This window comes from Myotis brandtii, unplaced genomic scaffold, assembly GCF_000412655.1.
Source record: "Myotis brandtii unplaced genomic scaffold, ASM41265v1 scaffold1954, whole genome shotgun sequence".
Classification (NCBI taxonomy): domain Eukaryota; kingdom Metazoa; phylum Chordata; class Mammalia; order Chiroptera; family Vespertilionidae; genus Myotis; species Myotis brandtii.
In genome coordinates this window covers 19188-38280 of record NW_005357285.1, presented here as the reverse complement: position 1 = coordinate 38280, position 19093 = coordinate 19188, and the positions used below count along the sequence as shown (strand labels likewise).

The 19093-nt window shown below is 39.2% G+C and overlaps 1 protein-coding gene across 2 annotated transcripts in view; it reads right to left on the bottom strand.

Moving 5' to 3' along the window:
* Positions 1–19093, bottom strand: part of WASF3 (WAS protein family, member 3) — a 50386-nt gene that overhangs the window by 27954 nt on the left and 3339 nt on the right. For both annotated transcript variants that reach the window (XM_005865014.2, XM_005865013.2), the window contains exon 3: positions 515–649. In XM_005865014.2, coding sequence (XP_005865076.1) covers positions 515–649 — 135 coding nt within the window. The remainder of the gene's footprint in view (positions 1–514; positions 650–19093) is intronic.

Sequence of the window (19093 nt, the reverse complement as noted above, 5' to 3'; positions counted from 1 at the left end):
GAGAAACATCGATCAGCTGCCTCCTGCACACCTCCTACTGGGGATGTGCCCACAACCAAGGTACATGCCCTTGACTGGAATTGAACCTGGGACCCTTCAGCCCGCAGGCCAATGCTCTATCCACTGAGTCAAACCAGTTAGGGCTAAAATAAATTTTTATTGATTTCAGAGAGGAAAGGAGGAGAGACAATCATTGATCAGCTGCCTCCAACATGCCCCACATTGGGGAACGAGCCCGCAACTCGGGCACGTGCCCTGAGTGGGAATCGATCTGTGACCTCCTGGTTCATAGGTCGACGCTCAGCCACTGAGCCACACACCCAGGCTGATGTGAATCTTTTAGTTGCTAATTAACACAAAGTCATGGGTTGTCCCCCCTCACTATTCTTCTAGAAAGAGACAAGATGAAATATCAGCATAGTACCCCAAGGAAAAAGCAGTAATTGCCCTGCAATTAATTACTACTGTGTTGTCAAGATCACTGCTAGCTCATTGCTTTTGTGCAATTACATACCCTCTTCCACTGTCGAATCCAGCTGGGTAACTTTGACAGCAAGGCGATCAATTCTGTCTTGAAGAGAATTTGCTCTGATGTAAAAGTTGTTAGCCTCATTAAACAACTCACCAAATATGTCTTCAGCATGTTTGCCTGTAGGAGAAAATGAATGGAGAGAGCCATCTGTTAAGAACTGCTGAGGCGGCCTTCACACATTCTCACACTGTTGATTACTGTTAACACGGGATTTTGTGCAAATGATTATAAAAATAGAGTGTCACAGTCAAGGGTCTTTAGAAGTTTTGAAAATTTATTAGGGCTGTTCACACATATCTGAAATTGACCCAAAGTTGTAAGAATTTTAAAATACTGCAGATAGTATAGAATTTTTATTTAATTGCTACATGAGCTATCACGCAAGTTGTTTCCCATTAAATTAAACTTCTTTTGAAAAAATTACTCTGATTTTGCATGCTTTATGTATAAATAGAATCTCAGTACCTAAACTTTCCTTTTACTTCCAAGGATAATTCAATACATCATGTTGGTTTCTAAATTTAGGATGTTATCTTATTCACAATTAGAAAAGTTAGGTATCTTACATTGCACCTAACACTTTCAAATGGCATTAAATTGTTCTAATTCATATTTAAAAATCTAAGTATATAGTGCTGACTCTGGAACTCTCAAATAATCAGTATTTTGTATTCTGAGTTAAATTTTTCTGTATGGATCACTTCTACATTCTTGTGAGTGCTAGACACAACTACTTTCCTCAAAGTGTAATTAATACATTTCTGAAAATCTGACAGGCAAGAAAAAAATCTGTCTATGTTAAATTTCCAGATCCTAACACCATTCCTGTAGTCATTCAGCAAACATCTAGTCTGAGTGTGCCAGGCACATCTGCATCCCATCTCCTCTGACAGAGATGCCACTTTTTAAAGATAAACTTTCTTTTTAAGAACAGTTTTAGGTTCACAGCAAACATGCACAGCTTCCCCCAATATCCAGCACCAGAGTGGAACATTTGTTATAATTGATGACCCACATTGACACATCATCATCTCCTGGATCATTTTAGTTCCAGAGAATCACATAGTCTGCTCCCTCACCTCATCTGGGTCTAGCCGAACCTAGGTCACCATCTAAGTGAGACTTTCTCTAGCAACTGTAGCGAAATGGCAACCACCTCACCTCACCTATACACACACACACACACACACACACACACACACACACACACACACACCTATCCCTTCCCTGCTCTAATTTTCTCCTTTGCACTTACCATCACTTATACTTATTCATTTTGTTTCCTGCCTATCTCCTTCCACTAGACTGTAGGACCCAAGGGAATAAGAGCTCTCCTCTGTTCTGTGCATTGCTGTACCAATCCCTAAGGTGTGGTGTATGCCCGGCTTAGAGAAGGTGCTCCCAACATTTTGGAATAAATGAATAAAAACGCACTAAAGTCAATTCTTCAGGATGAAGATTAGGGTGAGCAAGATCAGATGCCCCTCTCTGTGTTCTCACAATACCCTAAGCATACCTCAATCACAGGACTCATCACAGAACTCTAATCTTGTCTACTTATAGAAGTTCTTTGAAAATATGAGCTATATCTCTTATCTCTGCATTGTGCTGAGCCAGTGCCCTGTATTTCTTGAATAAAACACACAGGGTCTATACCAGTTGTTAATAAGTACACAACCAACAAATACTCCCCTGTACAAGTTTGGGAAATGCTGGGCTACAAAGATTTAACATGTTTCTATGCCTTGGGGCATCTCAAAAGCCTTAATATGTTGCTAATGTGTGTTAAGAATCTGCCAGAGAAGCAGCTAGCATATAACGTTTTCAAACTGACTGGGCCTGGAAACACCTAGTAACATCTTTCAGAACCACTGTCTTATGAAGCCCATTGGGGAAATGCCTGCCCATTGAGCTGGATGACCTGGAGCAAACACCATTTTTCAAATGCTTTATATCCAAGTCTGTCCATAGTTTGTTTTGAATGTCAGACATAGTTAAAATGTAACCAACTAACTTTTGTTTTTCTAGTTGATCATTTATAGCTTTAAAGTTATTACAGCCCTAGCTGATTTGGCTCAGTGGATAGAGCGTCAGCCTGTGGACTGAAGGATCCCGGGTTTGATTCCGATCAAGGGCACATACCTGGGTTACAGGCTCGATCCCCAGTAGGGGGCGTGCAGGAGGCAGCCAGTCAATGATTCTCATCATTGATGTCTCTCTCTCTCTCTCTCTCTATCTCTATCTCTCTCTCTCCTTTCCTCTCTAAAATCAATAAAAATATATTTAAAAAGTTATTTGGTACAACTCCAAAAAAATCCCATTCCTTTCTAGCTATGCAGAAATCTAATTAATAGGGACAGTATATGTCACCAGGAATGTGGGAGTATACAACAGTCTCTTGCAAAAGTTACACTAGTATCTTCAAAGCACAGCAAGTATGGTTAAGAACCACACCCTGGGAGACACTATAAGTTGAAAAGGGTACATACATAACAAGTCCCTTCTACCTTCGAAGCTAAACCCTATTTGAAAAAAAAAATTACATGTGTGTGTATATATATATATATATATATATATGTGCAATTGATACTATAGTCCCATTGGAAGTTCTCAATTTATAAAAGAAAAAACAACAACACACACAGAGAAATTAAATACTTTAATATTTAATCTTTTGCCAGCTGCTGAAAGCTGACAAGTGACTAAAGAGAAGAATATTTAAGGAACTATAATTACTGCTGAACAAGAATAAAGTGTTGCAATTACAGTGTTCAGTTTTACAAACAACTTATTTGAAAAGCTTGATTTTAATCACTCTTTCAATGGCACGTTCATTAACAGCTAAACTAAAATAATTGAAGACCACACTGAGGTAAGTGCAATTCATTCATTTTTTGCTGACCAAGAATCTTCTTATATAATTGTCAGCCCCATTATGAACTTGTGCCCAAGTATGTCAGGTTGAGAAGTATAAAAATTCTGCATGGATTTTCAATTGCATTTAAAGGGAAGGTTCAATGAAAACAACCAGTATGTTTGTTATGAGTCCTTTCTGTGGAACAAGAAACCATTCATGAGAAAGTCCTTCAGAAATTTAATACACATATCTAGCACCTAGATATTGGTGTGTCAAGATTTTGGCTTCTCATTTTCCACTAAAAAGAAGTAGGATTCTTGGGAAAAAGACTGGATATGAGGCTAAGGGTGAAAAAAGTACTAGATAAACTTAGAATATCTTGCTGTACTTTTCTTTAAAAAGTAAAGAAGTACTCAGAGATTGGTGGGGACATGGCAGAAGGACGCAGAAGCCAGCCTAAAAGGGCTCCGACTGGCCAAATGTGGGAAAATGTGAGCATCAAAATAAATAATAAAGACAATGGATTATAACCCAGACAATAAATAAGAATCTATGAGTCCAAATTGATACAAATAAACGAATGAATGAATAGGGAAAGAATTGCAAACACAGCAGAATTCCAACTAATAAATGTAGGAGAAATTATGGAATGATCAAAATCATCATTCTCAACTACTACAGTAATAGTTTTGAGCAAAAATCATCAATAGATGCTGAGACTAGTGAGGAGAAGTGGGATGGGGACAGGATATTACTGTCATAACGTATCTCCCTGTAAGATACTCAATTATATATGGACAGGGATAGGGGGACCTTTACATTAGAAAATCCTATGGACAAAATGTTAACCAAGGATCAAAGGTAACGTGGACACTCATGGGACAAACAGATAATCCATGCTTCCTCATAAAATGCACTGAGGACATGTCTCATCACTCTGCCATACGTAGTCCTGCCAATATCCTGTATCTAATCGTGAGGAAGCATCAGAAGATACAAAACAAGGGACAATCCACAAAAAATAACAGCCAGTTCCCTTTAAAAATGTCAAGTCACAAAAGTTAAAGAAAGACTGAGAGAAGTTCCAGATTAAAGGAGATATATTAACAGGTACATATATGTGTATGTATACATATATACACATATGTTGAGGAGATGGAGGAGAAAGAAAGGCAGGAGAAAAACAGAAGTCTCTGAGGGAAAAGATGTGGTAAAATAATATATAAGTGAAAGTTTATGAGAATTCTTTGTATTGTTCTTCAGCTTTTTGTAAGAGAGATATTATGTCAAAAAAAAGTTTAAAAAGAGACTTTTTACAGTACCTATAATAAAGTCCAGTTGCTACTAAATTCCATAAAATAATAAAACAAGTCATAATTAGTGAGCCCTAAGCTTTTCTTTTTCTTTTAAATTGTTTTATTGCTTAAAGTATTACAAAGAGTATTACATATGTCTCCTTTTTTTTCCCGCGCTTGACAATCCCCTGGCCTCCCCTACCCCCCAGTGTCTTATGTCCATTGGTTATGCTTATATGCATGCATACAAGTCCTTCGGTTGATCTCTTACCCCCCTCCCTCCTGCCCCCCCACCCTCCCTGGCCTTCCCACTGCAGTTTGCCAATCAGTTTGAGGCAGCTCTGCCTCTGTATCTATTATTGTTCAAAAGTTTGTAATGGTCTCTATTATCCATGAATGAGTGAGATCATGTGGTATTTTTCCTTCATTGACTGGCTTATTTCACTTAGCATAATGCTCTCCAGTTCCATCCATGCTGTTGCAAATGGTAAGAGTTCCTTCTTTTTTACAGCAGCATAGTATTCCATCGTGTAGATGTACCACAGTTTTCTAATCCATTCATCTACTGATGGGCACTTAGGCTGTTTCCAAATCTTAGCTATGGTGAATTGTGCTGCTATGAACATAGGGGTGCATATATCCTTTCTGATTGGTGTTTTTGGTTTCTTGGGATATATTCCTAGAAGTGGGATCACAGGGTCAAATGGGAGTTCCATTTCCAGTTTTTTGAGGAAACTCCATACTGTCTTCCATAGTGGCTGCACCAGTCTGCATTCCCACCAGCAGTGCACAAGTGTTCCTTTTTCTCCACATCCTCTCCAGCACTTGTCGTTTGTTGATTTGTTGATGATAGCCATTCTGACAGGTGTGAGATGGTACCTCATTGTTGTTTTGATTTGCATCTCTCGGATGATTAGTGACTTTGAGCATGTTTTCATATGTCTCTTGGCTTTCTGAATGTCCTCTTTTGAAAGGTGTCTATTTAGGTCCTTTGCCCATTTTTTGATTGGATTGTTTATCTTCCTTTTGTTAAGTTGTATGAGTTCCCTATAAATGTTGGAGATTAGGCCCTTATCAGATATAATGTTGGCAAATATGTTCTCCCATGTAGTGGGCTTTCTTGTTGTTTTGTTGATGGTTTCTTTTGCTGTGCAGAAACTTTTTATTTTGATGTAGTCCCATTTGTTTATTTTCTCTTTAGTTTCCAATGCCCTAGGATCTGTATCGGTGAAGAAATTGCTTCGGCATAGGTCTGAGATTTTGTTGCCTTTGGATTCTTCTAGTATTTTTATGGTTTCCGGTCGTATATTTAAGTCCTTTATCCATTTTGAGTTTATTTTTGTGTATGGTGTAAGTTGGTGGTCTAGTTTCATTTTCTTGCATGTATCTGTCCAATTTTCCCAGCACCATTTATTGAAGAGACTGTCTTGACTCCATTGTATGTTCTTGCCTCCTTTGTCAAATATTAATTGAGCGTATTGGTTGGGGCTGATTTCTGGGCTCTCTATTCTATTCCATTGATCTATATGTCTGTTCTTGTGCCAGTACCAGGCAGTTTTGAGAACAGTGGCTTTGTAATACAGCTTGATATCTGGTATTGAGATCCCACCTACTTTGTTCTTTCTCAGGATCGCTGCAGCTATTCGGGGTCGTTTTTTGTTCCAGATGAATTTTTGGAGAGTTCGTTCTAGGTCTGTGAAATATGCCGTTGGTATTTTAATGGGAAGTGCGTTGAATTTATAGATTGCTTTGGGCAGTATGGACATTTTAATGATGTTGATTCTACCAATCCAAGAACATGGTATGTTCTTCCATCTCTTTATGTCTTCCTCTATCTCTTTTTTCAACGTCCTGTAGTTTTCTGAGTAGAGGTCTTTTACCTCTTTAGTTAAGTTTATTCCTAGGTAGCTTAATTTTTTTGGTGAGATGGTAAATGGGATTGCTTTTTTAGTCTCTCTTTCTGCAAGTTCACTATTGGTGTATAGAAATGCCATAGATTTCTTGGCGTTAATTCTGTATCCTGCTACATTGCCGAATTCTTTTATTAAGTCTAATAGTTTTTTGATGGAGTCTTTAGGGTTTTTTAAGTATAATATCATGTCATCTGCAAATAAGGACAGTTTTACTTCCTCTTTTCCAATTTGGATGCCTTTTATTTCTTCTTCTTGTCTAATTGCAATGGCTAATACTTCCAGTACTATGTCGAACAGGAGTGGTGAGAGTGGGCATCCCTGTCTTGTTCCTGTTTTTAGGGGAAATGGTGTTAGTTTTTGTCCATTGAGTATGATGTTGGCTGTGGGTTTGTCATATATGGCTTTTATTATGTTGAGGTATGATCCTTCTATTCCCACCTTGCTGAGAGTTTTTATCAAAAATGGGTGTTGAATTTTGTCAAATGCTTTTTCTGCATCAATTGATATGACTATGTGGTTTTTTTCCTTCAATTTGTTTATGTGATGTATCACGTTTATTGATTTGCGGATATTGTACCATCCTTGCATCCCTGGGATAAATCCTACTTGGTCATGGTGTATGATCTTTCTGATGTACTGCTGGATCCGATTTGCTAAGATTTTGTTGAGGATTTTGGCATCTATGTTCATGAGGGATATTGGCCTGTAATTCTCTTTCATTGTGTTGTCTTTACCTGGTTTTGGTATTAGGGTGATGCTGGCTTCATAGAATGAGCTTGGAAGTGTTCCTTCCTCTTGGATTTTTTGTAGTAGTCTGAGGAGGATAGGTTTTAGTTCTTCCTTGAATGTTTGGTAAAACTCCCCTGTGAAGCCGTCTGGTCCTGGGCTTTTGTTTGCTGGAAGCTTTCTGATGACTGCTTCAATTTCTTCCATAGTTATTGGCCTGTTGAGATTTTTAGATTCTTCCTGATTAAGTTTTGGAATGTTGTATTTTTCTAGAAATATGTCCATTTCCTCCAGGTTGTCTAGTTTGTTGGAGTAGAGTTGTTCATAGTATTTTTTAACAATCATTTGTATTTCTGTGGGGTCTGTTGTTATTTCGCCTCTATCATTTCTGATTTGGTTTATTTGGGTCCTCTCTCTTTGCTTTTTGGTGAGCCTGGCTAGAGGTTTGTCGATCTTGTTTATCCTTTCAAAGAACCAGCTCTTGGTTTCATTGATTTTCTGTATTGTTTTTTTGGTCTCTATGTCATTTATTTCTGCTCTAATCTTTATTATCTCCTTCCTTCTGCTCACTCTGGGCTTTTCTTGTTGCTCTCTTTCTAATTCTTTGAGCTGTAGATTTAGATGATTTACTACCATTTTTTCTTGTTTGTTGAGGTAGGCCTGTAGAGCTATAAACTTCCCTCTCAGGACTGCTTTCATTGTGTCCCAAAGGTTTTGGATTGTTGTGTTTTCATTGTCATTAGTTTCCAGGATGTTTTTAATTTCTTCTTTGATCTCATTGGTAACCCAATCAATATTTAATAACATGCTATTCAGCTTCCAAGTGTTTGAGTATTTTGGGTTGTTTTTATTGTAGTTTATTTCTAATATTATGCCCTTGTGGTCTGAGAAGATGCTTGGTATGATTTCAATCTTCTTGAATTTGGGGAGACTTTGTTTGTGACCCAATATGTGGTCTATTTTTGAAGATGTCCCATGAGCACTTGAGAAGAACGTATATTTTGTTGCTTTGGGGTGAAGTGTTCTGAAGATGTCAATTAAGTCCATCTGATCTAGTGAGTCATTTAGGATTGCTGTTTCTTTGCTGATTTTTTGTCTAGCAGATTTATCCAGTGATGTCAGTGGTGTATTAAAGTCCCCTACTATGATTGTATTGTTGTCGATCTCTCCCCTGATGTCTTCCAGGAGTTTTCTTATGTATGTGGGTGCTCCTGCATTGGGTGCATATATGTTTATCAGGGTTATATCCTCTTGTTGTATTGATCCCTTTAGTATTATGAAGTGGCCTTCCTTATCTCTTGTTATGGCCTTCACTTTGAGGTCTATTTTGTCGGATATAAGTATTGCTACCCCAGCTTTCTTTTCCTTTCCATTTGCCTGAAAGATATTTTTCCATCCCTTCACTTTCAGTCTGTGTGAGTCCCTTATTCAAGCTTTTTTTCTTTTTAAAGTATTTTTTCTACTATGAAAGCAATCCATGCTTATTATAAGACATATAGAAAACATAGAAATAAACAATAAAAAATGGCCTGAAGTCCAATCTAAAACATCTACTGTTAACATTTTGATCTTTGTTGTGTTTATAAGTCTGTGAAAAGTAAAAAAACAACAAACAAAACCAAAAAACAAAACATAGTATATACCCTGATTCTTTGAAATGTCTGAGTATAAATGTAATATATGCTCATGTAGAAAATTTAGGAAAATAAAAAGAAATGTCACCCATAGTTAACTACAGTCAACTTTTTGATATACTCTTTACAATATTCTTTCTAAGCATTTTATGAAAATTAAGATCACAGATGTCAATTATTAAGTATTTGCTGTCAGTTTATTCAGCAAATACTTATTTACTTATTAAGCACTGTGTACCAGGCACTTAAAGATATACAGCATTGCCTGACCAATGTGGCTCAGTTGGTTGAGCAGGTACCAGGTAGGATTCCCAGTCAGAGCACATGCCTGGGTTGTGGGCTTGATCCCAATGGGGGGAGTGCAGGAGGCAGCCAATCGACGTTTCTCATCATTGATGTTTCTATCTCTTTCTACTTCTCCCTTCCCCTCTCTCTAAAATCAATTTTTTAAAAAAAGATATATAGTAGTGAACATAGCCACAAACCTTATATCAGACAGACAATATGTCACATGAAGATAAGTGTTATGAAGAGAATAGATGGTAAAGGAATAGACAGTGGTGGAGGTGGGTGGTATTTAGGTGGTCACTAAAGGCCACCTAAGGTGATAAGACATCTATATGGATGTCTGGGGGAGGAACCTTCCGGGCAGAATGCAGAAACACGCTCGGGATGTGAGAGCAGCATCAAGGAGGCCAATATGGCTAGAGCCCTGTGAGTAGAGGGAAAGTGGTAGCAAAAGACGGAGAAATAAACACCCTTCCCTTTAGGGGTGGGTTACTAGAGAGAAGCAGGGAGGTCAGATAGGAGGCTGCTGTAGGGCAGTGGAAGACCGTGGTGGCTTGGACTGAACAGCAGCAGTGGAGGTGCTAACAAGGTGTACAGATTTGGTTTGTATTTTGAAGATGTCTGGTATGAGAGGAAGAAGAGGCAAATCAAAAGCACTGCAAGAGTGGAGTTTGCATTTACTAACAGATGGGGGGAAATATAGAAGAAAGGAATCATTAATTCTATATTAGACATGCTGAGTTGAGATGCCCATTAGAAGTCCAAATGAAGAGACCCACCAATACAAGTTTGAAATCTAGGGGAGAGGTCTGAACTGAGGACACAAATTTGAGTGTCTCCATGTAAAGATAGTATTTCAAGCCACAGACCAGATGAGATTGCCTAGTGAATGGGAATAGGCAGTGAAGACGGTTAATGACCCAGCCCTGGAGCACTCCAGCATACAGAGGTTGGGAAGACCATCAAAGAGACTAATAAAAGAGCACCTGAAGTGGGAGAAACATCAAGTGTACTGGCACGGAAACCAGGTAAGAAAGTTTCTCCAGAAGGAAGTTATCAACGGAGTCACATGCTGCCAATGGATCAAGTCAAAAGACAGAGAATGAGCACTGGACTTGGCAATACGGAAAGAAATGTCACTGATAACATTAGCAAGCAGTTTCAAGAGTGGATGGGACAAAACTTTAATGAAGGAAGTGAGGGCAGTTGAGATATGAATGGTTCTTAAGGAATCTTGCTGTGAAGGGGAGCAAGAAATGGGTGCATAGGTAAAGACTGATCTCAGGTTCATTTAGTTGGAAGATTCCTCAATATATTCATATTTAGTAGGGATGATGTAGACAGGGGGAACAGATGGTGCAGAGGAGAGAAGGTAAATGGATGAACATGAGGGTGAGGGGTTCTATGCTTTACATAGAAACATGTACATACACCACTTTAAGGGATAATGAGGAGGACACATAGTATAGGCGCATATCAGATTTGGCAGAAGGGGGATGTTTTGTTCTCTGACTACTTTTATTTTCCAGTGAAATGAGATTAGCAAGTTCATCAGTGGTAGGAAGTTTGAGGTGGAAAGGGAGGATAAGATATAGGCAGGAAAACCAATTAATACAGAAATTACAGCAGGACTTCTGAGCAGCACTGAGGGCTCAACTGAGGAATATGCTTGTAATTGTAAAACTTTTTTCTTTTCTAATGTAAGCATTTAAAGCTACAAATTTCCCTCTAAGCACTTCTGAAACCAAATTCCACAAACATATTGGTATTTTGTGTATTCATTACCACACAGTCAGACATAGTTTCTAATTTCCTTTATTGCTTCTTTGATTCAAAGATTATTTTTGCTTCATTTTCCAATATGTGAGAATTATCTAAAATGATTATAATTATTATCTCATTCTCATTACACTCTTTATGATATTGATCTTTTCAAATGGATCACTATAGGGCCAAGCATATGTTCCTTTTAGACATTAAGAAAATGTGTGGGAGTTTTGTGTTCTACAAGGGCAATTAAGTCACACTGGGTTGGTAATGTGGTGCAAACCTTCTATATCCTTACAGATTTTCTGTCTATTTTGTTTCATCAGTTACTGAAAGGATTTTGTTAAAATCTCATATGATTCTGGTTTTTTTTTCCCTTTATTTCTATTTTTATTCTATGTACTTTGGAGCTCACTTATTAGGTACATATACATTTAAGATGGTGTGTTTTTGACAAATCTCTTTTATCACTATGGAATGTTCTTACTTATCTCTTTTATACTCTGTTTGACATTAATATATCTACATAAGCTTTCTTATGTTCTATGTTTACATGGTATATATTTTTAGTATTTTCTTTATTGTTTAAAGTATTACAAATAGTAGTACATATGTCTCCTTTTTCCTCCACTGACCTCCTCCCCTACCCTCAGGCACATGCCCTCAGCCCCCTCCCCCAGTGTCTGTGTCCATTGGTTATACTTATATGCATGCATACAAGTATTTTCTTTAAATCACTGTCTTCATCCTTAAAAATGCATGTATGTTAACCTTGCTGTTTTACTTATACTAATAAGTTCTGCCTTTTAAGTAGAATGTTTAAAATGTTTATTGCAATTATTGATACAGTGAGTTTAATTCTATCATTTGGGTATTAGTTTTCTATTTTTCTTTTCTGTTCCTTGTTCTTCTGTTCTTTTCCTGCCTTTTATCTGGGATAATCAAATAATTATCTTAGAATTCCATTTTATCTCCTCTATGTATTATCTTAGAGCAGTGATGGCGAACCTTTTGAGCTCGGCGTGTCAGCATTTTGAAAAACCCAACTTAACTCTGGTGCCGTGTCACATATAGAAATTTTTTGATATTTGCAACCATAGTAAAACAAAGACTTATATTTTTGATATTTATTTTATATATTTAAATGCCATTTAACAAAGAAAAATCAACCAAAAAAATGAGTTCGCGTGTCACCTCTGACACGCGTGTTATAGGTTCGCCATCACTGTCCTAGAGGTTACTGGAAATTAAAATATACATTCTTAATTCATCTAATTGTACTTTCAAATAATATAGTATTTCATAAACAATGTAAAACTCAACAGTAAAATTTCCATTTATCTCCTTCTTCCCTTAGAGCTCTTACTGAATATATTTTAATTTCATACAGTAAACAGTCAATATTTAAATAGAGATATAAATATATAAATTTTAAATATCTTTCTGGTGATCTTTATTCCTTCTCATACATCCAAGCTACCATCTGGTTTCATTCCCTTCAGCCTAAATAATTTGTTTTTAGCTTTTTTTTTTTTGTAGTGCAGGTCTGCCAAAAACTAATTCCCTCAGATTTTCTCTGAATAAAAATGTCTTTATTTCATTTTCATTTTTGAAGGGCATTTTCACTGGTTATAGAATGACAACTTTTTTCTTTTGTCACTTTATTCACTGCCTCCTGGTTTCCATTGTTTCTGATGATTAAGTCAGCTGTCATTTTTAACAATGCTTTCCCCTATTTATTTTCTCTTGCTTCTTTTAAGCTTTTTAAAATCGTTGTTCACTTAGCAATATTATGATGATGTGACTATATGTGACTTACTTTAATTTACACGTTCTGAAATTTGTTGAACTCCTTGGATCATTTGGTTGATATCTATCATCAATATTCAAAAATTCTCATCCATATTTTTTCTGCACTATTCTCCTTTCCTCTTCTTCTGGAACTTCAATTATATATGTGTTAGACCATTTGATACTGTCCCATATTTTGAATACTTTTTTTTCTTACTAATTTTCTCTTGTGAATCAGTTTGGATAATTCCTATTGACTTGTCTCCAAGCTTACTAATCCCTTCTGCTTATGTCCAGTTTGCTTTTATGCCATCAAGTGAATTATTCCTGAGAATATATTTTTTAGTTCTAGTCTTTTTTTTTCTTAATAGTTTCCATTTTGCTGTTGAAATTCCCTATTTCTTCATATATGTTGTTGACCTTGTTCATTCTTTCCTTCAATGTATTTTTTATTCTTTCTTAGAATTTCCATATCTCTGCTCATATCATCCATATGTTCTTAAATGCTGTCTACTTTTTCATTAGAGCTTAGCATATTAATCATATCTAGTTTAAATTCATGGGCTAATAATTCCAACATCCCTGACACATCTCAATCTGGTTCTGATGCTTATTCTGTCTCTTTATACTGTGGTGTTTTGTGTGGGGTTTTTTGCCCTTTACATTTTGTTATTGAAAGCCAATCATGACATGGGTAAAAGGACCAAGGTATGGTGGCCTTTAATAATGAGTTGGGAAGGTGTGGGGGAGAGACAGTGTTCTATAGTCCTATAACTTTTCCCCCAGCTTTACTGAGGTATAACTGACAAAACTGCATATATTTAAAGTATACTATGTGATGATTTTACATGCATAAATTGTGAAATGATTACCACAATCAAGTTAATTAATACATCTACCTATAAATACTCACTCAAATGCCTGAGCAATCATTAAGCGCAGGCTTCATTAATTATCCAGATGGAAAATCCTCATCACCCATCCAAGTATATCTCTTTTCTCATTAACTGAATGTGTAGAATTGTAAAGAGAAGTTAGTCTCTTAAAATGACTCATTATTTTTATCTTACAAAGAAATAACCACATCATCACCTCACATAGTTTTTTTTTTGTAAGAACACTTACAATCTATTCCCTTAACAATTTTCCATTATACAACATATTATTTTAAATTATAGTCAGCTTGCTATACATTAGATTCCAAGATCTTACTCATCTTATAACTGAAGGCTTCTACCCTTGACCAGCATCTCCCACCCTCCCACCCCACACTATAACTCCTCCCCTGGTAATAACCATTCTACTATTTGTTTCTATGAGTTTAACTTTATTTTTAGATTCTACATATAAATAAAATCACACAGTGTTTGTCTTTTTCTGTCTGGCTTATTTCACTTAGCATAATATCCTCTACATTCATCCATGTCACAAATGGCAGCATTTTCTTCTTTCTTGCTGCTTAATAATATTCCATATTGTGTGTGTGTGTGTGTGTGTGTGTGTGTGTGTGTGTGTGTGGAGGAGGAGGAGAAGGAAGTAGAAGAGGAGGAGGAGGAGGAGTGGTAGTACTCCCCCCTTACCCGTGGTTTCACTTTCCACTGTTTTAGACTGAAGCAGACAATGTTCACGCCTATAAAAGAGCCTGCTTTGTGGAAGAATACTAGTTTAGGCTACTGATAATCACACCACATACCTGATATGATATTTTTAGAAAAATATTAAAATCTTTCTTCAAAGTTTTTAGATGATCTGCTTTAAAAGTGTAAATCAAAACTATCAGAAAATAAATCACTTAAAACATTTTACCATAAGCCTATAAACTCATGAAATGGGAAAAATAGAAATGATAAACCTGAGATGCTTAACGAAGGCAAGACTGAACATTCAGACTTAGCTGACTCTCCAACTTGTACTCTTAAGGATTATTCTATGTTTAAAACCTGCTACGTTGGAATCTATTTAGGGAAAGAAGAAATGAAAAACAACCGCACTCATAATTACATCTAAAATTCCATAAGGAAGTATTTCTGATATTCTAGGTCAAACATCATCTGGGAAAGTGCTTGAATTTCCAGCAATTCTGCCTTTGGTGGGGAGGGGTCTCTTATAACTCTTGTCTCTAATTCTAGTGCTGACAGAACTTTTATGATATAGCTTCCTAAGTGTGTGTGTGTATATATATCTATCTCACTTCTTACCTACTCAATGGAAAAAACACACAAAAAATAAAGACTGACCCAAAATATAGATGTCATTTATTACGTGCGAGTGTTGTAGCAGGTCAAAATCATTGCATATATTTCCTATTTTATGGCTATACTGATGTCAAATATATGTGTTTTTTTTAACTTCTAAGTAGGCACCAAATTGATTTTATTTGCTGTATGTTGCACCTACAGGGGTACTGGTGAATAAGCACTAATAAATAAATAAATGTTAATCAATAATTTGCTATTCTACTAACAATTAAAAACTTAGTACCTTAGTTTTCCAAAGTCATCTTGGCATACATATTACCATACTCCTCTTTGTGTAAGGCTCTCTGGGTTGTGAGTACAGATGCACTTGAGGAACTTGAAGAATGGGCATCTGTTCTGAGGACGCCCCAGCACTCCTCCTTTAATGTCCAGCTCCTGCAGGTCCAGGGACCTGCTGCTGTCTCCTCCTCGCTGGGCCCTGTGGACTCTCTCATGTTCAGCTCCGGTTTCTCTCTGCAAATTATTTTGCCTTTCTTCACCAATTTGCTCTATCTTCTAGTAAGCTCTGTCCCACTCCACAACTTTGGCTTGCAGGCAGCCATCATGATTTCTTTAGTGCTGGATGAGATTTCGGGAGGAGATTCCATAATAAACTAGCAAATTCGGTGTGGTTTCTTAGTTCAAGCCTCCTGGGAGAAAATGACTGGTCCAGCTCATCTCTTCAATCCAGATGCACAGAATCTAATTTGTAGTCCCTATCTCTGGGACACACTCCAATCACAATCTCTGTAGTGATTCCTAGTCTTTGGTTCTAAAGCTCCCCAAGTGATTCTGGTTGAGATCCACTGAGACAGCCTAAATAAGGTTGACTATCCTTGAGGCTGGTATCTCATGTAAGGCTACAGCGGATTATGTGTACAAAACATAACCAAGGCTAGAGTGGTGCATTAGTCTCCTATGGCTGCTGTATCAAATCACCACAAATTTAGTGGCTTAAAGCAACACAAATATATTCTTATAGTTCCCAGAGGTCAGAAGCCTGAACCAAGGTATAGGCAGAACTTCGTTCCTTGTAGAGGCTTTAGGGGATAATCCAGTTTCCAAAGGCTGCCTACATTCCTTGGCTCATGTCCTTTTCTTATATCTCAAAGCCAGCAATGGCCAATTGAATCTTTGTTAAATCACAACTCTCTGGCACTGACTCTATTACCTCCTTCTTCCACATTTAAAGGACCCCTGTGATGACACTGGTCCCACCTGGAGACTCCAGGATCATCTTCTCTTAAGGTTAGCTAATTGGCAATCTTAATTCCCCCTTGCCACATCATATAGGATAGCTGCAATCTGAAGGTTCCAGGGTTAAGAAATGGACATCTTTAGAGGGACTATTATTATTCTGCCTAAAAGTGGACTACGTGAAACAAAACATACTGTATTATTAGTTTCACTTATAAGAGACAGTACCCAAGTGGGCACCATAAACACTACTAACACAACACTACACTGAATATTACAGCATGAGATACAGCTCCACTATTTAAACTTTAACAGCTGTGTGGGTTTTCATCAATTATATGCTACTAGAGGCCCAGTGCACGAATTCGTGTACCAGTGGGGTCCCTCGGCCTGGCCTGTGGGATCGGGCTGAAACCGGCTCTCTGACATCCCCCGAGGGGTCCCAGATTGCGAGAGGGTACAGGTCAGGCCGAGGGACCCCACTGGTGCATGATCGGGGCCAGGGAGGAACGTGGGAGGTTGGACAGCCAGGGAGGGACCACAGAAGGGCTCCAGGGCATGTCCAGCCCATCTTGCTCAGTCCCAGTCGGCTGGACCCCAGCAGCAAGCTAACCTACCAGTTGGAGCATCTGCCCCCTGGTGGTCAGTGTATGTCATAGCAACTGGTCTACCAGTTTACTGTCTGCCCCGTGGTGGTCAGTGCACATCATAGCGAGCGGTTGAGCGGCCTTAGCATGTCATTAGCATACTAGAGGCCAGGGGTACGAATTTGTGCACTGGTGGGGTCCAGTCGGCCTGCCCCGATGGGGGCCGATTGGGGGCAGGGCTGGCTGGGGTGAGGGGCCGCAGTTGTTCTGGTCATTCCAGTCGTTCTGCCATTCGGTTGCTGGGCTTTTATTATATAGGATTAATAAGCTCAGACAGCCATAACAAAATATCTTAAATTTGCGTGGTTTAAACAACAGAAATGTATTTTTCTCACAGTTCTGGAGGCTGGAATTTGGGGTCAGGGTACCAGCATAGCAATCGTCCCATACACCAGAAAGTGCTGGATCAATTGCCAGTCAGGGCACATGCCCAGGTTGCAGATTCAATACCCAGTCCATTGAGTTCAGGAAACAATGGAACAATGTTTCTCTCTCTCTCCCTTCTTCTCTCTGAGATCAATTCAAATAAATGATAAATAAACAATGTTCTCTAAGTATGGTTTTAACAGGAAAGACATTAGTGATCTATGAAGTGAAAAACTCGTTATAACATATCTATACAGCATGACCCCATTTTTTAAAAAAAAATGTTTATTCATTTCAGAGGAAGGTAGAGGGAGAGATAGAAGCATCAATGATGAGAATCATTGATCAGCTGCCTCCTGCATGCCCCTACTTAGGATCAAGCCTGAAATTTGACCAGGAATCATATCATGACCTTCTGGTTCATAGATCTATGCTCAACCACTGAGCCCCACCAGCCAGGGCCCATTTTTATCAATACCAGGCATATGAGGTACATTAGCAAGATCTCACTCCTAGACGAAAGTCTGAAATTGCCCAAACTCCTTCGCAGCTAGGTTTCTGGATATGAATTCGTTTCTGCCTATTGGATGCGCTTGCACAATATTTTGAAGGCAGAAGTGGGGCAGAGGCATCTTCCCGCTGTTTGGGCAGTTTGCTGTTGGTGATCATGTTTGCAGAGATGTGGAGGTTTTCTGCAGCAGAATCCAGGCTGTGCACAGGCAGTTGTGGCAGAGGCAGTGCCCAGTGACCTGTTTTGTGGGAGCTGGAGGGCACTTGTGGGGGCCGCAATTTCTCGATCCCTGGGTCACAGCTGTGCCAGAGTGTCCTAGAATTCAGTTGTGGCTGAGGGGGCAGCTCCTCCCACTGGCCAGGGAATCTTTCCTGGGGGGCCAGCCTAATACCCCCTCCTCCAGCTTTTTGATGATTTCCCAAACACCAATTCCCTGTGCTAAATTCTTTCCTGCCTAAAATAGCAAAGGTCTAAAAACATTTTGGATCCTCTACTTTCAACGAAAACAATGCTACACAGGGTCAGGTCTGAGAAGTGGGTGAGGTGTTGCGGAAGGCTTCCTTCTTTGAGTCTCAGCTTTCTCTTCTGTAGAACGGAGACCAAAGATTAACTGTTCATAGTTACTGAAGACCATGGCAGCTGTGTTTCCCGAAGGTGGCCACCCCCTGTGCCCTGTGGCCCCTATTCCTGCTACTGCTCCAACAGGGGCCAGACACCCGGGTGCTGTGTGTGGCCCTCGGGGACTGCTGTGGCCACCAGGAAAGCCTCCCCACCCCATCCCTAATTCTGGCGCCCTGATCCCGGGTCCACTTCTGCCAAAGGAGAGCTTTGCTCACGCAGCTGCCGAAGGCAGAGCACCTCCAAGGTCCCCAGACCCCAAATTTCTGCCAGCCAAGGCAGATGGCTGTCTGGCCCGTCCTGGTCGGGGTGTTGGGGCGATCCGGCCTGGATCAGGATGGCTGGCTGCCGCAGTGCATGTCATAGCCACCGGTCGTTCTGGTCATTCTGCTATAATGGTCACTGGGCTTTTATATATATACTAGAGGCCCGGTGCAAAAAATTTGTGCACTTGGAGGGGAGGGGGGCCCCTCAGCCCGGCCTGTGACCTCTCGCAGTCTGGGACTCCTCAGAGGATGTCCAACTGCCGGCTTAGGCCCGCTACCCAGGGGATCAGGCCTAAGCTGGCAGTCAGACATCCCCCTGGCAGCCTGGGAGCCCTTGGGGGATGTCCACTTGCCAGCTGGGAGCAGGCCTAAGCTGCAGTCGGACATCCTTAGCGCTGCTGAGGAGGCAGGAGAGGCTCCCGCCACCACCACTGTGCTGGCAGCCGTC